Source organism: Miniopterus schreibersii (assembly GCF_964146895.1).
Source record: "Miniopterus schreibersii genome assembly, chromosome: 18".
NCBI classification, from domain to species: domain Eukaryota; kingdom Metazoa; phylum Chordata; class Mammalia; order Chiroptera; family Miniopteridae; genus Miniopterus; species Miniopterus schreibersii.
Genome location: NC_138121.1, coordinates 28931963 through 28956881, shown reverse-complemented (window position 1 = coordinate 28956881; position 24919 = coordinate 28931963). Strand labels below are relative to the sequence as shown.

Below are 24919 nucleotides of genomic sequence, written 5' to 3'. Positions count from 1 at the left end.
TACTAGGAGGAGTGAGACTGAATTGAATGTTTATTACTTTGTGATTCTGTGCATCTAAAAAATCTTTTGAAAGTGAAAAGGAAAGTGAATTTCTTGCAAAAGGGAAACTGAGGCCCACTTCTGGCCTGATGAGTCCAGAATTCAAGCCTGGGGAGGCCACGGGCCATCTTGCCTGGCCTTCACTGGTAGTGTCCTTGGATGCTCATTGCAGCTTGGGCTGGGTCCCTGTTCCAGGGGCCGGTTTCCTGGGGGTGGGGCCAGGCTGGTTGTTATGAGCGGGCTATGTTGATTTTTCCCTTGGTCACTTCATGAGCTTGTTGAATTTCCAGAGAACATGTGGGGCCCCAGGCACCCTGTCTACCCCAGTCCCAAAGCCACACAGCTGTCCAGAGCAGCCACCTGGGCCTGGACTTCAGAGGCAGGCTGGCCAGCCTGGTGTTCACAATGCAGAACCTCAAAATCAGCTGAATCAATCAGGGTTTTCCAGAGAAGCAGAACCAAGAGAACAAAAATAGATAGAACACGTTAAATAAGGTGTCTCTACACACACACATTTATTTATGTGTATACATATATATATATACACACACACACACACACACGTGACAGAGATTTATTTTAAGGAATTGGCTCATAAGGCCGCGGGGCTGGCAAGTCTGAAATTTGCAGGGCAGCCCAGCAGGCTGGAAATTCAGGCAAGAGTTGACATTGCAATCTTGAGTCCAAATTCTGCAAAGGCAGCCTCCTGGAGAGTCCCTTTTCCCCAGGGGGCCTCAGTTTCTGTTTTTAAGGCTTTCATCCAATTGTCTGTGATCTACCCACCTTATGGAGGGTCATCTGCTTTCCTCCGAGTTGACAGATTTAAATGTTAATCCCAACTAAAACATACCTTCGCAGTAAACACAGACTGGTGTTTGACTAAACTGGGCGCCCAAGTTGACGTGTACAGGGAACCACCACACCCAAGCTGCTCCGTTACAAAACCACCCGACTTGCTACTCTAAGGAAACACAAACTGAGCTGATTTGCATGTTAGGTCTCTGGCCACACCTCCAAGCTTTCTGGCAAGTCCCCTGACCTCATGCCCTCATCCAGAATGGTGTCACCTGTCATCTGGTCCTTACACGTTCTTCCAGGTGCTTGCTCAGGCACACATTTGTGGGATGCCTTCTGAGAACAGGTGCTGTGCTGGGGAGCATGCTGGTCATAGGGCTGTAGTCTTATCAGTGTTACATTTTACCCAAGGGGAAACCATGGCAAAGGTGGGCAGGCTGAGTCTGCTGCTGAAAAATGCATAGATGATGATAACCCCTTCCTAACAGCCAGACAGAAACACCCTCCCCACCAGCTCCCTCATCCGTGGGGAGGTCAGGATTCTGAAGGGGCCTGTGGTCCCTCCTCCCCTACCTGGCCAGGCTGCTCTCAGGAGCCAGTGACCCCATCCCCACCTGCCGGCAGGAAGTGGCCAAGCGGCATTCCTCCCTAGGTGTTATAGTAAGGGCCTTGGAGAACAGGGCCTGCCATACCGGACAGGCCGAGGGACTTGGGGTGCCGGGGGACTGCTGAGTCACAGAGCGGGGTGGGGCTCTGAGTCAGCACCGCAACCATATCCTGAGCTGAGGAGGAGACGGGCACCAGCTCTGCTTGGGGTGGACCCCCCACTTGGGCAGGTGGCCACTGGAAAGGGTAAGCAGCCCAGAAGCTCCGTGGAAGCCCCTACTGCCTCCGGGCCCGGCTGCTGCGGGCTGTCCTTAAAGAGGACATGTCCCCACCCTGGGGAGAGGCGGGACTTGTAAGAAGGCAGCCTACAGAGAGCCAGAGGAGCAGGCTGTGGCATAGAGATGGTGATGAATAATCTTGTTGCCTGTTCCTCCTGAGTTGGAAGAGCTGCGCACCTGTGTTCTTCTAGTTCCTGAGGTCATCTTCCAGAGGGCCTGTTCTCAGAGGCCACCTCCGTGTCCCCTTGGGGTTATGTTACAACACAGATTGCAGGGCCCACCCCCCACAGTTCTCGGGATCCTGAGAATCTGCATTGCCACCGAATCCCCAGATGATGCTAATGGTGGGAACCCCACTTTGAGGACCACAGCCCTAGGAAATGGGTCATGCTAAATTTTGGCACAGTAAATGACTTGAGAAAACGCTGTGGCCCGTTGACTGAAGGGGACTTTGCCAGGGTCCGGTCTTCTGTGATGGAGACCCAGACGTTATGTATGGCCTGTGCCATGTGTCACAGCGTGTCCCTCATTGCCTGCCCTTCTCTAAGCCCCCTCACAGCTCCCAGCGCATTTCCACCCCAGGGCCCTTGCACTGGATGTTCCTCTGTGGATTTCCTGGCTCAGGCCCCATCTCTTTGCATTACCAGGTTTATGACCACACGTGGCACATGATGGGCTGATCCTTGTGTGTTTGTTATTTGGGGACCTGTGGCAGGTGTGGACCCTCACCCTAAACTCTCGCCACGCGAGCTCTTTGTCACATTCTCATCCTCTGTCCTCCGCGTAAAGGAGCTTGGTGCCACCCTTGCCCCAGGGCCCTGAGTGGCTCTGGGTAGGGTTCTTGTTGAGGGCGGAAGGGGCCCATCTAGGGGCCAGTGCTGAGTGGGCTCTGTCTGTGCGGGAGGATCTGGGTGACCTCCTCATGCCCATCGTTTCAGGTACCGTCCACGACACCACCTCTGTAGGAAGCCCCGTGCTGTGGAATGGGGCCACTTTTGTAGGAATCCAGTCATACCAATTAGCCTGGAATTTGGGGGTAAGAGTGGGTGTGGGAGTGGCTCCAGGTCATGGAGCGTCTTTGTGACCCCAGAGCCTAACGCCAGTCCCTTTCTGCGCTAATCAGCATGATCCCAGAGGCTCTGGACTCCTGGGGCCAGGCAGATGGTATGAAGGGACTGTCCGCATTGCCGCCTCTGTACACCCCAGAAAGCAGCGTGGTAGCTGCAGCCTCTTCAGTTTTACAGTGAACTCGTTCCTGAAGCCAGCATGTCCCTCCCCTCATACTTGCTGGCTCTCAAGAGAGCCCCCCACAAGCCCTCCACATACATGTCTATCTCATTAGATTCTCACAATCACCTGAGGAGGACAGGGCCAGAAATACTGTCCCCGCTTTCTAGATGAGAAAAGGGGGGTCACAGAGGAGAAGCAGCCACTAGCTTGAGGCGTGTGGCCACCTCTGCCCCAGGCCAGCTCTGCTCATGCCAGCCTCAGGCGTTTCCCGGGCTTAGCCTCTGGCACAGAGGAGCTATTTGTACACCCACCTACCCCGGAGTGCCAGCAGGGCTCCACCTAGCCAAGGGGCTGTGACCTCGTTGGAGGAGAGCACCAACTGGACACCAGGCAGACCTAGATATAACCTGCAGGCCTCCCCTGGCCCCACCCCTGCGCAGCTGTCCTGTCACCACGCCTGTTTCTGGCTGCACCCCTCCCAGATGGGCACCCTCTGTGACAAGGCCACCTGTGGACACTGGCACATGGCACAAGAGGAGCCCCTTGCCTGCACAGAGCCCAGGATCAGGCCTGGCAGTGCTCATAGGGGTGCAGGGAGGACCCTGTATGACTTGGTGAGAGTCACCGTGCATGGGGCTACCCTTCAGGGCCTGGGGGTACAGTTCAGCTGGGAGCCCCTTTTCTTGAGTCTGGAGGGGGTCCTGCCTGGCCCTGAGGCATCTTAGTGGAAGGAATTTGGGAAGGCAGTGACCTGAGGACCAGGCTGAGGCCCTGAGCAGGGCTGACCCACTTGGAGAGGTGGAGGGCACCAGTTTCCCACCTCCCTCATGTGGCAGAAGGGCTCCCTGTGCCAGCGGTCCTCCCTGTGACTGCTGACCTTGGGGACCCCATGTCAGGCTGACTGTGTCAGCTGCTCAATCTGACCCTTTGTATAGGCCCCAGCTGTGGCCGGTTCCAAATCACAGCCCAAGCAGAGGTGGGGCCTACCACACATGAGAGCCCCATGTCCAGAAACTACTTCCTTCCTGGGCACCCTGCCCTCCGCCTGTTTACCTGGGCCAGCTGCAGAGATTCCCCGGGCAGATAAGAGCCTGGCCTCCTCCTGCCCTGGGAGGCGGGGGTCTCTGCGTGGAGATCCCTCCCTGTGGAATTTGGGCCCCACCCCTGCCCTGGAATCCGGCTGTAGCAGGGCAGCCAGTGCTGACCCGTCAGGGGAACCGAGCACATAAATTTCTGCTCTCCCAACAATGGGCTGCAGTCGGGGTTATCACTGTGTTTGGGGGAGATGGCTGGCAGTGGGGAGGGTCCTAGGAGAGGAGGGCGGGTCTGATGTGGGGAATGTTTCACAGGCAGGGAAGGGGGACTCCGGGCAGTGCTGGGGAGGGGATCTGAGCAGCCTTGAGGAGGACAAAGTGCCCCTCCTTGTTCACCTGTGCAGGGAGTGCCTGCCAGCCTGCCATGGGGGAGTGGGAGACGACTCCACTTGTGGATACTGTGGGATTGGGAGGCCTGTAAACAGTTAGCGAGGCCAGGCTGCCTGTGCCCCCAAGAAGCAGCTTTCATCAGCACACATCACCCCAGCCTGGGCTCCTTTGGGTCAGGCAGCGCTGGGCAAGAACTGGAGCTCAGGTGTTCAAGTCCCCACTGCTCCACCTGCTGCACCTCTGGGAGCCTTCTCCTCAACCTCAGCCTGCTCATCTGTGAAATGGCCACAACAGTATCAGTCCTGGCTTGTGTGGGCATCTCATAGGAGTTGTTGCTGGTGGGCTGTCAGGACCCCCAAGACTTGGTTCAGTCTCCCCCCACCACTTTTTGGGCTATCGCAGGCACAGCACCTAAACGCTGGGCCTCTTGGCACCTGTCCTGCAAAGTATTAGTCTTGTGATGTCTGCTTGGCCCCTGGGTAGGTGGCCATCCCCTCCTATCGCCTGTGTTGTCCCTTGCACTGTCACCTGTCGGCAGCTGCCCTGCTCCCCCAACACCTTGAACAGTCGGCTCACCAACAGCCTGGGGCCGTGTGTGGCTGGGAGGTAGCATGCTGCGGGTGCTTTCCAAACCTGCAGGGATTGAGCCGAGGACTGGTGGGCACCTGTGGCTGCCTCATTCATCTTTAGGGGTTTTTCTGTAGCCCCCCCAAGTCCTGAGCACCTGCCATGGATTCATAGAGCTGGTGTAGGGAGGGGGACCCATGTCCTGCATGGGTCAGGTGAGCCATAAAACCAAGTGTCCCAGACACCATACTAATTAACCTGGACACCGTGCTAGTTAAACCCGAGCCACAGCGGCCAGGCTTCCTGGCCAGGCTCCAAGTAGGTAACACAATGTCCCTTGGCTGCCGAGGGCCCCTCCCTCTGCCCCTCCCACCTCCAATGTCGGCTCCTTTGTCCTTGACCTCTGTTGGCTTCAGAGAGACAGACCCCTTTTCTACCAGGGCCTCAGTCTTCTCTCCTGTGAAGGTCTCTGGGGTTTTAGAGCTTTGTAAACTGTGAAGTGCTGCAGAAACCATTTCTCTTCGTGCCCGTGTCTGTGCTACGCTCTAAAGAGAGTTGTGCGTCGGATACTTCCCTTGTTTCTCTCAGCTCTCCTTGTCCTGTGGAGCTGGGCTTGGCAGGGAGGCGGGAATGCCCACAGGGTCCCTCCCCTGTGACTGTCCACTGCTGTGGGAGTGAAGCCCCCGAGAATACTAGTGTGTGGCCAGTGCTGGAGTTCCCAAGGGGACAGAGAGGGCCTGCCCCTCACAAATATGAACTTGGGCGGGCATGTGTTGCAAAGTGGGTCACAGAGGGTGATTTGAAGGGCGACAGCTAGAGTGCCAGGTATTTCAGGGAGACTGGCAGGCTTTGCTCGGGCTGTGGGCATAGTGCGACAGGGAGGGTCTGGGCTGGCCAGGCCCCCTTGGCTCCCCTTCCCACCCTCTACAGTCTGTGCTCTTCAAGGGTCCCTGTGTGCCTGGAGCTCTGAGATGCCAGGCCTCACTGCCCATGCTGACCCTGACCACAGTTCCTGTCCCTAAGGGTAAGGGACTCTTGACTGCCCTGGGCCCCAGGCCCCAGGCCCCAGGCCCCAGGCCAACCTTGCCAGCTTTCCTCTCCCAGAAAGGTAAGGTTGATCTAAGTCCTGGGTCACCTCTTGGTCTGGGGATGGGGTCAGGTTTTGCACCCTGCCTGGGGGCATGGCAGGTGTGATCACCTGAGTGCTGTGAGAGCCACTGTGGGAATATAAGGCTCAGCTGCCTGGGCACCTCCAATGGAGGGCAGGGGACAGCCGGTCACTGCCCAGCGCCCCTTCTGCCCCTCGGTCTTCCCTCTTCCTCCTCTTCTTGCCCCGCCTGCCTGCTGGCAAAAGCTAGCAGGGGAGTGTTTATGAGTTTCTCCTGCAAGCCAAATAAGGCCGAGGGAGCACTCAGAAGATGTAGCAGGCTGGGGGAGGGGTTGGGACCAGGACCCCTTCCCCCAGCAGCTGCCCTGGCCTGACAGCTGTCACCTGGGGACCTAGGCCTCCCGTCCCTGGGCCTGCTTCGCCTCCGAGGAGCCTCACCTGGCTGGTGGCAGAAGGCTGGCCTGCAAGGTGCCTGCCTGGTCAGGAGACCCTGGGCCCAGCCCTGCTGCCGCCATTGCCCTCTGGCGACGCAGATGACTCCTGTCCTTCGCAACCTCTGGCCCCTTCTGTGAAAGGAGAGCCTGGGCTGTGGGACACAACCCCCTTTTATAGTATATTTCCTCCAGTTTTCTTCTCTCTCCCACCCCCATCCATCCACTTGGTAATGACTACAGTAACACATGAGGATGTTCTTGTAAAAATGGAAACCTCACAAATAGGGCCAGGGAATCTTTCTGCACAGGCGAACACTGACATCAGTTAGGTGTTGATCTTTCTGGCCCTTTTTATATGTCTACATACACAAACACTGTTTGTGTTTTAGTTTTAGTCTTACCCAGGAAGAATCGTAGTGTGCATGGATGGGTGACTGTGGCTTGTGTTGTCCAGCAGTGCCTTAGAGATTGGTCCACATTACTACGTGCCAGGTACTCTCAGCTGCAGCCCCTGAGGGGCGATAGTTATGATCCCTCCCACTTAACAGCTGAGGGAACGGAGGCCCCCATCTCCTACAGAGTTGGGTGGAACCACCAGATCACAGATTGTAGCCCTGATTCACAGATGGGGAAACCGAGGCCCAGAGGAAGGCTGTGATGTTTTCTTTCCTGGCATGGGCTGTGTGCCACTGAGCCACCTCCTTATAGAACCTCCTCCTGACTACTTAGCCCTTGGCCATGAGCCCTTTTCTCTTCGACCCAGAAGGCCAGCCCAGACCCTTGGGGCCTCACCCCGGCAGGAGCACAGTGGGAACGGAGGAAGTGGCCTCGTGATGGACTGCCCTTGGACTCCTCACTGTGCCCCCCTTGACTCCCTTTCCTCCATGTGCTAAGGCCCTGGCTGCCTCGGGGGGGGGGGGGGGGCTGGTCATCCCTTTAGCTGAGTGGGAGGGTGGGCAGCTGTGCCCTGGTCCTGGCTTCCTGCATTGGGCCTGCTGGCTGGCTCTCCTGCTCACCAGCTGCCCCCTTAGATCTGCGAGTCCTGGACCAACCCTCCTTACCTGTCTGTGGACTGGTTCAGCAGCCTCTGCACCCTGACCCGGGGATGATCCTTATCCCAGTGCCTTCTGCACTTGGGCCACCTAGACCCATGCCATTTCCAGGGGTGTCACCCCAGTCCCTGGGACTCCCTCAGTTTCCTCACCTGCAAAGTAGAGTAACAATAGTGCTTCTCACAGGTGCATGAGGGGACAGTGACAGTAATGGCCATGGTGTGTTTGCCCCCCATCCAGGCCTCACCTTCTCTCCCTGGGACATTTATAGCTCCAGCCATCTCTCCCAGGGCCACTGTCCCACCCTGTGGGTTGCAGGGCAGTGTGGCGGCATGGTCAGGCTGCCGGGTCTATTTCCTGGAGCCTCCCTGCAAATGGTACTAAAAAGGCTTGCCTTAGAGCATCGCCATGGAGACACCATGAGGTGTCTGCTGATCACCACCATAGCCCTTTATGTCACGTGGTTCCCCCCACTTTCTAAATGGGAAAACCGAGGTTCAGAGCAGGCAACCCTCTCTTGAGCTCCTGTAGGACTGGGCAGGAAGATCCAAGCGGATTTCTGGCAGTCTCTTCTCCCTGAGGCATAGGGCCAACTTTGGGAGACTGTCCCAGGAGCTGTGCATGAACTGGAGGTCTCGGATGTTGGACATCCCCTCAGCAGTCCCCCTTCTCCCTTCAGGCCATGGCCTTGGTGTCCAGCCCTCTGCATGGACTATCCTGGCTGAGTGGTCTTGGATATTTGTGACTTTCATTAGCCCACCCTGCCTTCCCATCCCAACCTGGCACCAGCTGAGACCAGGGGCCATCTGTCCCCTTTCCAGGCCTCAGTTTCCTCTTCTACAGGACAAGGATCTGCTGTGCTGGGTGAGGGTCTGGGAGGGGTTAAGCTTGTGCTGGTGGGGGTAAGGGAGCCCTTTCCTGCCCTGCATGGCTTTCTCTCTCCTCCCACCTCTATCCTATTGTTCCTGGCTCAGGAAAAGGCATGTTTCCCCCATGAGGTCACCATTCTGGCCACTGGCAGCTCCTGAAGGGGAGGTGGGAGCTGTTTGGGTAGGGTAGGCCCTGTCCCCCCTTCTCTGATGTCTCTGGTCCCCACCTCCTCCCCAGCTCTATTGGAACCTGGGGCTGACAGAAACCTTCTCCAGCCTTCCCTGAGTCTTAGCCTGACTTCAAGGCCGAAAGCAATGCCACCTCCTCCAGGCAGCCTACATTGATGTCCTGGGCCTACTCAGCATGCACAGTCACACTGAAGCCATGTTCAAGGCCCTTAGATCAGCACCCTCAATGGACATACACAGAGTGTTCTGAAAGCCCTGGTGTGGAGCTAGGATTCTGGACCTAAGGCCTGGCTGCACCACCCACCAGAGACGCCCTCCCTCTGAGAACCTCTGTTTCCTCATCTAAACAATAGGGGAGTTTGAGAGTTGGCCAAAGTTCTGCTGTTAAGGACAGTTTGCCTCTGCTCCCATGCTGGCCTGAGGTCACTCATGCTGGCTGGCCTCTTGCCCTGTCCCCAGTTCCTGATGACGAGGAGGGCGACAGGATGGGGAACATAAGCCAGCCCCTGCTCTTAGGCCCCCCGCCCCTGCCCTGGTCTGCTCTGCTGGAGCTGGGAGCCAGAGGCCCAGCTTTCTCAGCTCACGTCCCGTAGGCCAGCATCTGGGGCTCTCCGGGCGTCACCCTTCTGCCCAGTGCCAGCTTCCTGGCTGGGCTAATGGCAGAAGATGGAGTCAGGGAGACCAGCCAGGGCCGGCCCATCCCGCAGCCTGTCTCTGGGCGAGCTGGCATGCTCTAGTGGGGCAGCAGGGCTTGGGCGGGCTGCGTTCCAAGACATCCCGGGGCCTCTAGGAGGGCTGGAGCCCCACTTTCCTCATCTGTGTGGGTGGGGATACTCACCTCTCGGCACATGAACTGACTTTCTCTGCCTGACTGTTCGATGTGCCCCTGGAGCTTTGACAGTGTCTTCTGAGGTGCGGGTCAGCTGTGTGGTGAATGAATGAATGAATGAATGAATGAATGAATGACTCTTGGGGGGGCATTGGTATCTGCTCCAGGGCAGGCCCAATGCTAGGCCCACATGGGTCCCTCCCAGGGTGGGGGCAGCAGCCCATGCACCCTGCCTCGGGCTGATGGGGCTGCAGTGCAGTCTATTCCAAAGTGCTTCCCACGTGCTCCCCCTGACCCCGCTCCCCCTGACCCCGCTCCCCCTGACCCTGCTCCCCCTGACCCTGCTCCCCCTGACCCTGCTCCGCCTGACCCTGCTCCGCCTGACCCTGCTCCGCCTGACCCTGCTCCGCCTGACCCTGCTCCCCGTGACCCTGCTCCGCCTGACCCTGCTCCCCGTGACCCTGCTCCCCCTGACCCTGCTCCCCCTGACCCTGCTCCCCCTGACCCTGCTCCCCGTGACCCTGCTCCCCGTGACCCTGCTCCCCGTGACCCTGCTCCCCCTGACCCTGCTCCCCCTGACCCTCCTCCCCGTGACCCTGCTCCCCGTGACCCTGCTCCCCGTGACCCTGCTCCGCCTGACCCTGCTCCGCCTGACCCTGCTCCGCCTGACCCTGCTCCCCCTGACCCTGCTCCGCCTGACCCTGCTCCGCCTGACCCTGTTCCCCCTGACCCTGTTCCCTATGACCCTGCTCCCCGTGACCCTGCTCCCCCTGACCCTGCTCCCCGTGACCCTGCTCCCCCTGACCCTGCTCCGCCTGACTCTGCTCCCCCTGACCCTGCTCCCCATGACCCTGCTCCGCCTGACTCTGCTCCCCATGACCCTGCTCCCCCTGACCCTGCTCCCCCTGACTCTGCTCCCCGTGACTCTGCTCCCCGTGACCCTGCTCCCCCTGACCCTCCTCCCTGTGACCCTGCTCCCTCTGACTCTTCTCCTATTTCCTGCTTTTGGCAGACAGAGCTTCTCGGAGATTCTTTTCTTCCTGCTCAGCCTGGGAGTGGGGAGGGGATGGAGAGGCCTGGTCATGGCTCCACTGGCAGCAGCAGACCAGGCTCGGGCCGGCCCCTGCCCCCCAGGCTCTGGTTTCTGAAATCTTGCACTGATTTCAGAGGCTATTTGTTTCTTTTGGTAAAATACACATAACATAAAATTTACCGTCTTAACTCTCTTCAAGTGTACGGTTCAGGGGCATTAAGTCCGTTCTCAGTATTGCACCACCATCGCCACCATCCACCCACAGGACTTTGCTGTCATCCTAAACTGGACCTCTGTCCATTAAACACTAACTCCGCATTCCCCCCGTCCCAGCCTCAGGGTCTCTTACAGAGCCAGGTGACTGGAGGAGATTTGTGGAGGTGAGGACCCGTCCCTCCTCCTCAGAAGCTGTGCTCCTGCCTCCAGGAGCTTCCCTGGTGCCTACTTCATATTAGATGCCCTGTCATGGGTTTTTGAATGCCACCCTTGGTGCATGTATACTTGCTCAGTGGCTGGTGTCCCTGGCAGATGTGAACATGAGTGCCTGGACAGGGACCTGCAGAATAGGTCCTCAGGAGGAAGTTACTCTGATGGACAGGTGGGTAGGTAGATGAAAGATTGGGCGGATGGATGGGTGCATGGGTGCATGGAGGGATGGAGGATGGGTGGGTGGGTAGATGGATCTTTGGATAGACCGATGGCTAGATGGATATCACCCGGCTGGAGAAGCTCTCACCAGGCTGATATGGGGGTGGGGTAACCACCTCTCTGGGGACAGGGCTGGGCTGGCACTGTGGTGGGGAAAGAGGCAGAGCCCAAGAGCCTGAAAAGTGCAGCTCCGGACAACACAAAGGAACTTTAGAAGCCTTTTCCATAAGTGCATTTCCCTCCGCCTCTTGGGCCAGATCAGATTGATTTTTTTTTAAATGAAAATGTATAATTATTGAAAAACTTTAGATTTATATTTGAGCTGATCGCTATAGCTAGTGTGTGTAATGGAAGGAAGAGGCATCTTAACTTTGGGGACAGCTCCCCAGGGAGTGGGAGTATGCTGCGGTGTCCAGAACGGAAGGCGGGTGACCCGGAGCTTGCGACCATAGCGCTAACCACGTGGTTCTTCTGGGTTCCCGCGTTGCTGGGGTAATACAGGGGCTTAGTCAGGGGGTTGGTGGGAAGGAATGAAAGCCCTGCATCTCAGCCCTGCACTGGGATTGGGTGAACGGATCTGTGATTCAGTTTAACCGTCCTGATGACACTTTGGGCAGGTAGTTTTAACCCCATTGTACAGGTGCAGAAACTGGCCTGAAGAGGGAGCTGACCGCGGGGGCTGTGAGATTGGGTGGCCTTGCCGTGTGGCTGCAGCTCTGTCTCCCGACTCAGCAGTCTGTTGAGGGAGCAGTGGCTCTTCTTGCCACCTCAACACTTCCTGTGAGATGCCTGAGCTCCCAGTTTGGGCGAGAGTCTTGGTCCAGGGGCCTCTGGTGCAGGTGGAGATCGAGGAGGGAGGGGTAGGAGCCAGGCTGTGCTCCCTCTAGAAGACATCCTGGGGTCCTGAATCCTGGCCAGGGTGGAGGACAGAGGTGTAGACAACCCCCTTGGCATCTCTGGTGACCTTAGGCCTGGGTGTGGGGTTGAGTGTTAGCAGGGGGACTGCTGGGGTTTCAGTGGCCTGAGTTCTTCAAGGAGTTCCTCCTTGGTCCCCACCTCTGGGGTGAGACCGCTTAGGGAGTCCAGCTCCAGCCTGTCCCAGTGCAGGGGCCCCAAGAACCAAAACTGTCTAGCACAGGAAGGGAAACCATCATCACCAGCTAGTGACTGGCAGCAAAGGGTGCCACCTCTGCAGCAGCACTGCCCTCAACATGGTTCAGATGCCCTTGTCTCTGGAAGACCCTGGGAAGGTCACTGTGATCAGGGTAGCCAGAGGCCATGGAGCAGGCAGGGCCAGGGTCACACCACCAGGGCAACCCCCATGCTTGGAAGGTGTGGGTGGGGTACAAAAGCCTCTCCCCAGAGGCCTGTTATTCTGGTTCATTCTGTTCTGGAGGCGATGACCTGGCCCTGGCTTATTTCTAGCACACCACACCTGGACCTGTCACCTCCCCCAGTGAGGAGAGGAGTCGGGTCGCTCTGCTCAGTCACAGACATCTGAGCCATGGGGCTGGGCTGTCAGGAGGGCACAGATTTGTGGTGGGTACTGGCGCCTGCTGAGTTCTGTGCTGTCCTCCTGGGCCTGGGTGGGCAGGGCTGGGGTCAGTCTGGGCCTGCTCACTCGCGGCGCCAGTTGAGGAGCAGAGCAGGCAGAAGTGGCTCCAGCCCTGGAGGCCTCACCCGTGGTGCCCATATTCTGCTGGCCCTCTTGGGCAGTGTGCAGTGTGCAGTGCCTCTTGGGCACCCCAGGAGAGGCTGAGTGCGCCCAGAATTCCTGTGGTGAGACTTGCTTCGAACATGTAGCATCTCCCCGTTATCTCCTGGTCACCCTCAATTCCTGGGGCATGAGGGAGGTCCCCGGCCACCCTGCTGCGCTTTTTCAAGATAGCGTCAAACAGGGTGAGACTCAGGAAATTGCCCAAAGGGTGGAAAGACATGTTGTTGGAATAATAAGAGGAAAGGCAGGAACAAGCTAATGACACAGAGACAGAGGCAGGAGCCAGGCCAGACGCTCCGTGCTGGGCAACTGACGCGTGTGACGTGAAGGCAAAGTCACAGAGGCTGATCCAGCTGCTGGGGCGAGTCCCCATGGCCATGCACAAGTGAAGGCTCGGAGAGCTGGACCCCAAAAGTCAATTGTGCTGTATGTTAATTAAACATATAAAATTTTAAAAAGGAGAAAAAAAAAAGCGAGATCAGTCACCACCTCAATGTCTGCCCACAGGAAGATGGAAATGGCTTTGTGGTGTGTGCCTGAGACACACAGACCTGACAAGAGCCCCACGTTTCTGTAGGAAACAGCCCTGCAAATGTGATGTTGGTGAGCAGGTTATTAGAGGGACTGAGTGACAGTGTAAGCACTGAGGGATGGAAAGTGTCACGCGTTGTCTGGGGACACAGTGTGACAGTGGACGTGCACTGAGTCACAGGTGGCATGATGCACGTAGTCTGGACACAGTGTGATAGCATGTGAGTACCGAGTGACAGGTGACATACCAGGTGTTGAACCGGGCGGCTGACGTATGCAGGGCGGTGAGCAGCCTCACAGGAATGACAAGCATGGCATGGTGGGCACAGTGTTCCTGGGCCGTGTTCTGGGGGGCAGTGTTCTGGGGGGCTGTGTGCAGGGGATGATGCTTAGGAGACTTTGTCCTGGGGACTGGGGGGCCCAGGGCTGGCCGTCCCCTGCGTGCAGCCATGCTAACCATGCATCTCCCCCTGCAGCCTGCCTGCTCCGCTCCAATGCTCTCTCGCTGGTCTACCTGCTGTTCCTGCTGCTACTGCCCTGGTTCCCGGGCCCCTCCCGGCACAGCATCCGAGGTAAGGGCCAGGCAGAGGCTCCCGCCTGGAGGAGGGGGGCTCCGGGCTCAGAAATCTTTGTTCATGTGCACAGGCTCCATGGGGGAGGGATGTGTTGGGTACACCTCAGAAACCCTGGGTAGCAAAGAACTTTCTCTGTGGTTTAACAGCTGTGGGTAAAGGCTGAATGGTCCCAGGTCTCATTTTCATCATAGATCCCTGCTAACTTTAGAATCTCTGTCCTGACCGTGTATTATAGGGGCATGCTGAAGGTAATGGGGGGGGGGTATCACTGGTTGGATTCTCCTGACCCTGAGGCTCAGGCCCAGGGCTGTGGGCTGGCCAGTCTTCCCACTGGCTCCTCCCATCCCCTACCCTGTCCCAGCACTGTCCATGGATCCCCTCTGCCCAGCAAGGCTCCAACCAGCCCTTAAGTCCAGCCACCACATTGACTCTCCCTGCCCCCAATCATAGCGTCAAACTCCCCCCGTGTTCACCCAGCATTCTGTAAGGCCTCGGTTTACCTCTGGACTGCCTTGTAGTTTGGGGAGCCTGGCACTCCTGATGGGTGGCTCTAGGTCCTGAGCTCCTGGAGGGTGGGCCCTGTCTCAGTCTTCTGTGTCCACCGCGCAGACAGATGTGGGAAGACCCATCAGGGAGCTATGCTCGCTGGAGGGGTTGGACAGTGGGGCCCACGGCATGGACCCATCTGAGAGGGGCTGGGAGCAGACAGGCTGTTGCCCCATCTCAGGATCCCCTGTCAGAGGGGGATGGGTGAGTGCGAGCACCTCCTGCTTGTCCCTCGCCTCCTCCATCATCCATGCCAGCAATGGCCACTCAGGTGTCACCCCATCACTCTGACACTGACCTCCAGCCCCTCTCCCAGTGTTAGGACCCTGTGATTACCCTGGGACTGCCCAGGGACCAAGGATCAGCCTGTTTTAAGGTCAGTTGATTGGCAATCTGATTCCCCATCACCATGTAAGGAAACTTATTCATGGGGTCCAGGCACTGGTACCAATGAGGATGTCCCATGAGGAAGCATTCTGCCTCCCAGAGGGGGACAGGTCACCCCCTCCCTGGCCTGTCACACTGGCTCTCTCCACCCCATCAGGCTGCCTCCTTGCTTGGGAGTTTGCAGAGGACACTGGTCTTGGAGTACAGGGTTAGTTCAGGTGCAGAAAGGGGAGGGGCACCAGCACAGGCACAGTGCTGGTCGCTGCTGGGGATGAAGCCAGACCCCTCCCAGGCTGACTCAGCTGCCTGCCCGAGACTCCCGGCTCAGGCCAGCTGCCCCCCTTCTTCCCCCTCCCAAAGGGAGGGTCTGCTGGGCAGAGTCTGCCACCCATACCATGCTCTTCTCTCTGTGGAGCCAGTTGTTTGTTCCCAGGCCCTCGGCTAAAAGCTGCTTGTCCCTTAAATATTTCAGTAAATATTTCATGCCCTTATGTGATTGGAAACACTTTCCTCTACTCTGCAGCGGAGGGGGCACAGGCTCCCACCAGGGCCAAGGCAAGAGCAATCCAGACTGGGGAGGGTTAGGACGCAGAGGGAGAAGCACTGGGAAGACTTCCCTCCTGGCCTCTGTCTGTCCATCTACTGGCTTTAGAGGCCCATCAGGGACAGGGAAACCGTGAGTTTTTCTGGGCCGGAAAGACCAAAGTGGGAGGCCTCTCTGTGCCTGAGCGCCTGGCCATGGGTTCATGAGTTGTACAGCACTGGGCCTTGGTGCTCGCACCTGGATGAAGGTCTGATGCTGCCCAGGGCCCCTTGCATGGCAAGTGAGAGACACTAAGGTCCCCAGGGGAGAGGGCAGGCGGCACCTCCCAGCAGCTGTAATGGATGAGCCAATGCCCTCCTCCCCACTCCCCCCAGCTCCCTTCTCCTCTGCCCGCTAATGGCAGCCGTTCCTCCAGTACTCAGGGCTGAACCTCGGAGTCCCCAGGGACCTGTTTCAACATCTCTAATGGGCCCCGGCTGCACCACCTTTTCCCTCTTGAGCAAATGCAGGAATCCTCACCTGCCTGACCCCTGCTTACCCAGAGCCAGAGCTGCCCTCTGGGCTGGCTCATCCCCGCTGCCCACCATCCACATGTGAATTCCCAGGCCTAGGGGACTGGCCATTCCCAGCTCAGTTGGGCTTGGGCAGGCAGGAGAGCATCCCAGCTTTGATAAGCAGGGTGTTGAGTGCCAGGCAGGGCCTCACTGGATGGGCCAAGCCAGCACCCCCCTTCCTGGAGGAGAGACCAGCATTTAGTGGTGGAGGAGCTGACCAAGTGACGGGAACAGGGCCTCAGCAGGGCCCAGAGGTGGAGGAATTCGAGATGCCACCAGACTCCTAAGGGGGCATCAGGAGTTTAGGGCTAAGGCAGGGAGCTGTTAGAGATGGCGTTTGGGGGTGCTGGTGAGCAGATGGGGGTCTACGCCAACCCCCAAGAAGAGGGCCAGGCTGGAGCACCTGTCTCAGCCTCTGCCTATCCCCACAGATCAGCAGGGCCTCACTCCAGGCACACATTTCCAGGCCAAGAGATGCCTCTCAGCCTCCCAGCCTCTTCCAGCTGGAGAAGGAGCTGAAGCTGCAGAACCAGGGCTCCCGCCTGTTGGCTGGGTGCGGGCCGAGGGTCCAGGACAGTGCGGCCAACTGAGAAATGGACTGGGAAGGGGAGGGCAAGACAGTGGGAAGTGCTGGCATCTGATATGCCTGCCAGACGGATGTCCAGGGGTGCTGGATAGGAAGGCTCTCAGGAGTGAGCCAGGTAGGTGGTTGTGTCACTCTGCTGCTGAGGGGCCTGGTGCTTCCCTCCCTGCCCTTCAGGCCTTGGGGTGTACAAGGAGCCCCTCAGTTTTGATTGCACCACCAAGGTCAGCCTCAGGTCTTCATGGCTTAGGAGCAGGGTGAGTCCATGGAGTGGGACAGGGGTGGCTCTGGGAGGCGCCCTCCCACCATGTCACCCACTGGGACTTCTAGATCTGCAGGAGAGGAGCCATGCAGGTGAGCCAGGCAGATCGGAGACTGAGCAGTAGTGGGGGCGGGGGGAGCTCTACCTTCTCACCCTATGGCTCCTGTGGGTTCCTGGTAGGGAGGGACCCTGTACAACATCCTTTGGCAGCCCAGCTCCGTCCTCCTGTGGGGAGGCCTGTGGCCTCTCCCTCCTCTTGGCCTGGGGCTCTGAGCAGAGGGGCCCAGCCAGGGCCCAGGGCCAGGCTCTCCTATTCATTTTCCATTTCTCCTTCCTGCCAGTGGGCTATTTCTTCCACCAGCTCCACCCTGCTCTCTTCTTGCTCACCCCTGCCTGCTACAGGTCAGAATGTCAGGGCTGGGAGGGACCTAGAAATGAGTGAGGCGAAGAAGCTGTCTAGATCCTGTCTGGGGCCTCTCTGGGTTGCCCAAAGGAGTCCCATGCCCTCTCTGAGCCCAGCTTCCTGTGCTAAAATCAGGCAAGACAGCGGGTGAATGCTGAAGGATTCTGCCGTCACCCTGCCCTCACAAGGCACTCCAGAAGTGCCACCTGCTGGGCCAGCCCTGGGGGAGAGGATATGGGCCAATTCTGAGTCTATTCAACAAATAGCGATTGTGCTGAAAGATAGTGAACAAAACGGACATGGGCCCTAAGCTTGCCAGCCTCTGGGCAGGAGAAAAAGAGCTGATTTGATGGTGACCCTGACTGTCCCCATGCTTCAGGAAGTCAAAGGAGGGGCAGCTGCTCTGCAAGTTGTCATTAACAAATCAGCTTGCCAGCAGGGGTGAGGACCTGGGGGCTCCTGCCAAAAGGCCAGGGGCTGGAGGAGAAAGCTGCCCACAGCTGGTGTCCTGAGCCCTGGATTCAGAGCTCAGAGTGCAACAGTAAGAGCCGAGTGGAGGTCTCTGGTCCTGGCCTCTGCACAAAGTGGGACCTGCCCACCCACTCACAGGGCAGAGGCGACTTCAGGGCTTCCTGAGTCCCCACACAGGCCACTGCAGCCAAGGCCTCCCCGCCTGGTGGCTGAACCCTGCTTCCCAGGGAGCAGGGTTCAGCCCAGGTGTGAGGGGCAGAGGGCGCTGTTGAGGGATGCTCCTACCTGCGCTCACGGGCTCCTGGGCTAGGCTCTGCCTTGGCTTCTCCCCCCACAAGGTGGGGCCCCCAGATGATGCAATAAGGCCTGTGAGGCCCTCGGCCCTACCTGGCACACCACCAGCCATCACTCCTTTCTGCAATGACTTGTTCCGTGCACTCACTAGAAGCGTTTAGCTCCATGATAGCCCCAGGAAGGCGAGGCTCTCCTCGCTTTTCTTGAAAAGCCAGGATCCCAGCCTTGTTCCCCTCCCCCATCAACCCTGCTGTACGTTTTCAGTCCACACTAGGGGGTGAAACAGCTCTCTGCAGCCCGGGCAGAGCAGAGAGACTCAGGTGTTTGCAGGACATATGAACAACTGAAGGTGTCTCCCGAGGTGTGGGGGCCTTTCCTTTCTGTGCCGGCTCCTGCCCCCACCTATCCGACGCCCCCAGGCAGCAGGCAGGCTGGTATACTATGCTCCATCGAGTCCCTGCTGTGTGGCTATGGGCAAGTCACCTCACCTCTCTTGTGTCTATAAATTGGGACTCGTGATAGTGCCCGACCGTGGGGCCACTGTGAGCCGTCAGTGGAATGGTACAGAGCACTGCATACGATCAGCTGCCGACCGCCCCGAGACCCATGTACGTGCTCGTGTGTTCAGGGCTGGTGGGCGGGGCCTGGCTAGGGGCTGACAGCCAGGGCTTCGTGCAGGCCTCACCCCTCCCGCTCTGCCCACAGGTCACGCTGGCCGCCTCCTCCGAGCCCTGTTGGTCTTCAGCCTCCTCTTCCTGGCAGCCCACCTTGCTTTCCAGATATGCCTACACACCGTGCCTGGTCTGGACCAGCTTCTGGGGTCAAACTGTGAGTTACTGAGGGGTGGGGAAGGGGTTCCTAGGGGCAGCAGGCCTGGGGGAGAGCTAGTGGCCAACTGGAGGGTGGAGGGGAGAGAGCGCCACTCCGGCCCTGCAGGAACCTCAGGCCTCTTTGGGGAGGTTGGCTGTCTTGTCTTACCTAGGCTTTGCTTAATAAGAGCCATCCAAGTGCCTGCCTGTGATTTATGTCCAGCTGAGACGGCCCGAGTAAAGTGCCCCAGTAATGGCTGATGGTGGGGCTGAGCTGAGCAGCAGTGCAGTGCTAATCCCAGGACTGGAATCTGGCTCTTGGGGCAGCCTTGGTCTTCTCAGGCCCCTCTCCCTCTGTCAGCATCTTCTTCCCTTGCCTGCTGGGGCTTAGAGACTCAGCCCTACTGCCCTGCGCCCTTTCACCCATGGCCAGTATTGCCAGCTGGCACCCAGCCCTCCAACTCCATTGACATCTACACCCCAGTCTTCGGGTGAGGGAGCCCTAGGCTCCCAATCCTTCCGCCTGGCTAGGGCCTCCCTCCTCCAGGTCCTCCGGGCTCCTGCCTGTCACCACACTCAGCCACGTGGTGGGCAGGGTGCTGCACCTGACTTCCCATTTCATTCTGTGATGATTGTGCCCCTCCTGCAGTTTAGGAACTGGAGGGAAGTCAGGTGCCTTGTGAGTAGACTGGTCCTGGCGGCTCTGAGACCAGCCTTCCCATCCAGCCCCCAAGGAGCAGCCAGCTTCTGCTGACGGGTCTGAGAACCTGGCCCAGCCTCCTAGCCACTTAGGCCCTTTGATCCACCTGGATTTCCTGGCTGGGCTTCAGATTCCCTATCAGTAAAGACAATGTTTTTGAGCATCCCTGATACCAGCCACTGGTGTCCTGGAGACCAGGCATTCTGTGGCTGGGGCTCCAAGGGCCTCCTGGGAGGGGGTTGTTCAGAGCCTGCCCGCCTGACTGGGTTCCCCTGTGCCTTTCTCTGCAGGCAGCCACTGGGAGAACCTCTCCCAACTTGTGGGGGTCACGAGGTAAGACCCACCCCCGGCCTCCCTCCAGGATTTCTCAAGCCCAAGGGGAGGGTCCACGCCCTCCCTGCTGGCATCTGCCCTCCTGGGTTGACCAGTGGGCTCTCCTGCCCTTCACAGGCTGGACGTGAAGGACATCCCCAATGCCGTGCGGCTGGTGGCCCCCGACTTGGGCATCCTGGTGGTCTCTGCTGTGTGCCTTGGCCTCTGTGGGCGCCTCACACGGGAAGCCCGGCGGAGCCAGTGCCCCCAGGAACTGGTGAGCTGTGGTGGGCGGGGTGCATCTATAGGGGAAGGGGCATTCTAGAGCTGGGACCCAGACAGTTGAGGACCTCTTTTTTTTTCCCTAACAAATGTGGACTTTTATTTGTAAGAGTCAATATACCCTAATTATGAAATGTTAGGCTACCAGAGGGGAGAGAAGATGCTTATTTCATGAGAGGGGGAGCACTAGCAATGTGGCATGGTCCTGGCAGGGCTTACTCTTGGGGGACACCTGTGGGGAACCCAGACAGTGTCTATGCCCTTAGAGACCATCCTGGAGGAGTCTTTGTGGCCACAGGGCAGTAGGGAGTCAGCAGTGCTGGTGGATGGTCTGTTCCAACTGTCAGGGAGACCTAGGGACTGACAAGACAGGTGGACTGATGGACACAGGGATGGATGTTTGAGAAGCTATGCCCACAGTGGCATCAGTGGTCTTGTGAGCAAGGTGGAGGCTGTGTAAGCTCAGGCCAGCAAGGCCCTAAATCAGACACTCTGTCCTTGGAGGGCTCTGCCCTGGGTTAGGGGGTCTTCCCTTGCACAGGGTGTGAGCTTGGGGTCCTTGATGTCCTCCTCACCTCAGTTGAAGGCTCAGTGCTCTTCTGTCCCACACAAGGGCTGCGGTTGCCAGCCCCCCTGGGCCTTCTATCCAGAAGGCGTGGTCTCTAGGGCTGGGCGGGATCTGTGACTATGCAGGGGTCCCAGCCCAAGAACCTCCTGGGGGCCACAGGCTTCTCCCATCCCCCAGCCCCAGCATCCCCTTGTCCAATAGCTAAGGCTTACGGGGCATGAGGGCCTTTACCTACAGAAGCACCCAGCGAGGGGAGGGGACTTTCCACAGCAGGTCGGGGGAGCCAGCCTGCAGCTGACCCGGCCTATTATCCCACCCATTGCTGCCCCATCCCACAGGATAAGGCTGACAACGTTTTAGAGGGGCAAATAGGGACCTGGAGGTTGAGTGGCTCTTTCAGACCTTTGTGGGGAATTAAGTCAGCCAGGGCAGGGACTGCCCTTCTGCCTGTGCTTGGGGCCCCCTCCCAACTGGGTTAGCCCCTTCCCTCCCCACAGGGGCACATGGGCACCAGCGCCTGGGCACATGGGCCAGGGCTGCCTCTGGTTTCCTCATTAGTGGAGCCAGGGCTTCTTGGAATAGCTTTGCCAGGAAGGGGCTGGATTATTCCAGAAATCTGTGGGTGGGCAGGAGGGGTCAGCCCCTCATTCCATGCTGCCCTATCGGGGCTGGACTCTGGTCTGCTGGGCAACCGGGACAGGTCACCTTCACCCAAGTGTCCTCAGCGGATAGAGCTTGTGCCATCCTGCCAAACCAGGGGCTGTGAGTGTAGACAGACCTCAAAGCAAGGCTGTGGGGGCACCCTTCACAGGCACCCAGTTTTAAAGCCCAGAGCTAAGGGCAGCCCATGCATGTACATGGTGCACACAGTCATGTACACGGATATATCCTGATTGTCACACCCACATACGTGCATGCTCTGATGGGTGAGATGTGCTGTGGTGGGAGGTGAGGAGACAGTGGACATTTCTGCCCGGCTCCCCGGGATGGCCGTGGAAGCCAAGTCGGGGCTGGAGCCAGGCCTGGCCAGGTTGGACACCACAGGCGGCCCCCAAGCACCTGTCTTTCTCCCAGCAGCTGCCTCTGTTTTTCCACTCCCAGATATGCTCATTTTTCACAGACCTTTTCAGAAGCTTTCCCAGGGCCTGGGCCAGGCTGTGGGCGGGGGTGAGCTCAGGCCTGGCTGCCCCACCTTCCAGCAGCCATCTTCCCCTTCCAGGCTATCTGGGGCCTCCCACCCTATGCATCCTGGGGTCTAGAGGAACCCTGCTTATGAGTTCTGACCTCAGGGCCCAGGTCTTGCTCTGATACCCAGGGTCCTAGGATAGCCTATAGCCTGTCCTCCTGGCACAACCCACCACACCTCCCTGGACCTTCCCAATACCCCCAGGATAGGACCTATCTGGTTCATCTCTCCTGTCTGGTCCCCACTCGCATTTGATAGATGGGAAACAGAGAGGTTAAGTGACTTGCCCAAGGCAGCACGTATGGGAGACCAGAGCTGGGATGTGACTAGGTTGTGACCAGGTCGCCTGGCTCCAGAACCTGTACTCTTAGCCCAGATGCCTAGTGCTGCCTCAGTGGCCGGGAAAGGCACAGGCAGGGCCCATTTAGCAGGTGGGAACCTGGGGCAGGGCGTGGGCATCTGACACTGAGCCTGTGTTCTTTCTGCCTCACCCTGCCTTTCCCTGATGTCCAGGAAACAGCTCCATTCCAGGAAACCTTGAGCTAGGGCCAGGGAAGCAGGCCCTGTTGGATCTCTGTCCCCACCATGGGCAGGGGAGGCCTGAAAAGGTCATCTTGTGTCATCCTGGGCAGTTGGCTACCTCCATCTGTCCAGAGGGTTGACCCCAGAGGAGCTGTCGGGGGCACCAGGAGACCCCAACACCTGCCACTCCCCTGGGGACCCACCCCTCACTCTCCAAAGGCCTCATGAGCAGTAGAGAGGGAGCAGGGTGCAAACAGCCGTGTAATTTTGGGGTCCCCTCTGAGCCTCCGCTTCTTTACTTACAAGGAAAATGCTGGCTCAGCCTGTGGAGCCAAGTGGAACCATATAAAGGTGTCTGTAATTGTAAAGTGAAGTGTACACATGTGTGTGCATTGCTTTCCTTTTTCTTTTCTTTTTTTATATCTTTATTGATTTCAGAGAGAGGGCAGCAGAGGGAGAGAGATAGAAACACCAATGATGAGAGAGTCATTGGGGATTGAGCCCGCAACCCGGGCATGTGCCCCGACCGGGAATCGAACCTCGATCTCCTGGATCCTAGGTCAACGCTCAACCGCTGAGCCACGCCCGGCCGGGCCGCTTTCCTTTTTCTTAAAAGCCCCACTTGGGCCCTCTGAGGAGCCAAAGTGAGCAGGGCCGGGGGCTTAGATGGGGAGATAAAGAAAAGGCCCTGGAGGGTTCTAGAATAGTCCATGGTCAGCCCGCATGGGTTGGTCATCGTGTGTGCCAGGGGTTGGCAGGAGTGTGTTTGGAAGCTGGGCAGGCTGCCTCCAGGAAGGCCTGCAGGGCTGTGCACTTGTGAGGCAGCAGGAAGGCAATGAGTAGACCTTGGGCGAGAAGGGCAGCACAGGTCCATGCTTGGGCTGGCAGCCCCCCTTCCTCGCAGGTGGCTTGAGTGCCATGCCCCTGATCTCCATACCTCTCTGTGACCTTGGCAGGATGATGATGACAGGGAAGTGGATACCAGCTCCCTGGTGGGGCTTCAGGGAGCCCCTGCGCTGGCCCACAAGCGGAGGTCGAAGCTGGCTGCTCGGTTCTGGATCACAGCTCACTGGTTGCTAGTGGCTGCTGGGCGGACCCTGGCCATAGTGCTGCTCGCGCTGGCAGGTACCCACTGGGCAGGGAGTGGGGGTCCCAGCACTGAATGTCACACCAGGAGGGGTTTTCACACCTGCTGAGCTCCCTGCTGACCAATGAGACAGAGGTCACAGCCCTGGCCAGGCATGACCCTGCATGCCTTTGTCTGGTTCTGCAGGCATCGCCCACCCCTCAGCCTTCTCCAGCATCTACTTCCTGTTCTTCTTGGGCATCTGCACCTGGTGGGCCTGCCACTTTCCCATCAGCCCCCTGGGCTTCAGCACACTCTGCGTCATGGTGGGCTGCTTTGGCGCCGGCCATCTCATCTGCCTCTACTGCTACCAGATGCCCTTCGCCCAGGACATACTCCCACCTGCTGGCATCTGGGCCAGGTGAGGGCTCATCTGAACAGGCCCTGCTCTGTCCCCTCACCCTGGCCCTGCCCAGCTGGCCCCTCCTCCAGCCAGAGGTCAGTGCCATACCTTTTCTCGTCAGGGTTTTCGGTCTAAAGGACTTTGTGACCCGCACAAACTGCTCCAGTTCCAATGCGCTGGTGCTCAACACCAGCCACGACTGGCCCGTGTACGTGAGTCCCGGCATCCTGCTGCTCCTGTACTACACTGTGATCTCACTCCTGAAGCTGCGCACACACCACCCCCCAGAACAGGTGGGGCCGGGGCTCCCCCTCTGTCTTCACACCTTTGGACACTCCCTTGTCCTGCAGGCCGTGGCTCTTTGGGCAGGGTGGGGAACTGAGCTTTGCTGTGGTCTCTGCAGACAAAGGTGGCAGCTGGGGGTGTCAAGGAGCGGGAGGTGGAACTGACCGAGGTGGACCAGTGGCCCCAGGGCCAGGCCAAGACTGCAGCCACCAAGGAGGAGGGCGCTGCTCAGGTGAGGAGACTGGGCTGAGTGATGGGGCTAAGCCCACCTGCCCATGGGCTTGGCTCACTGGGCCTTGGCTTGCCTCTTCAGCATATGACACCCACGCCCATGGGGCCTGACCCTGAGACTGACAACTGCATCGTGCACGACCTGAGTAGCCACAGCCCCGTGCAGCAGCGCTCCTGTGAGTACGCTCTACCTGAGGGGACACCTCCTTCCATGGGTGCGCTGGTGCTGCCCCCTGGTGGCCGTTGGGTTGTCTCACATGTTGGCCTCACTGGCTTTGCTGGTCCCCGGCCATGCTGCTGACCCTCCGGGGTGGAAGGGACCCCAGGTCTCTCATCCTCTCCCCACTAGTTTCTGGAGGACTTGACTGCTCTGCCTTGGGTTGGCCCAGAGACCCAGGGTGGCTCTCTGTCATCTGGACAGATACCAGCTGGGTAGGACTGGGCAGTTTTCTGGGTGCTCTTTTTCTCTGACCTAAGCCTTGATTTCCATTTTGTGACTTAGCCCTGCACCAAGCAGGCGCTGAATCACTGGCCTCAGGAGCTGGCACCCTGGGGACTTGCATATGCACAGAGCTGGAAGGGAGTCA

General features: G+C 58.5%; 1 protein-coding gene across 3 annotated transcripts in view; it reads left to right on the top strand.

Moving 5' to 3' along the window:
• The window catches only part of PIEZO1 (piezo type mechanosensitive ion channel component 1 (Er blood group)), a 61042-nt gene that overhangs the window by 17597 nt on the left and 18526 nt on the right, over nt 1-24919 (top strand). For all 3 annotated transcript variants that reach the window (XM_081117884.1, XM_081117883.1, XM_081117882.1), the window contains exons 2-10: nt 13826-13921; nt 18674-18796; nt 19768-19810; nt 19928-20066; nt 23304-23472; nt 23621-23834; nt 23938-24109; nt 24220-24333; nt 24415-24508. In XM_081117884.1, coding sequence (XP_080974010.1) covers nt 13826-13921; nt 18674-18796; nt 19768-19810; nt 19928-20066; nt 23304-23472; nt 23621-23834; nt 23938-24109; nt 24220-24333; nt 24415-24508 — 1164 coding nt within the window. The remainder of the gene's footprint in view (nt 1-13825; nt 13922-18673; nt 18797-19767; nt 19811-19927; nt 20067-23303; nt 23473-23620; nt 23835-23937; nt 24110-24219; nt 24334-24414; nt 24509-24919) is intronic.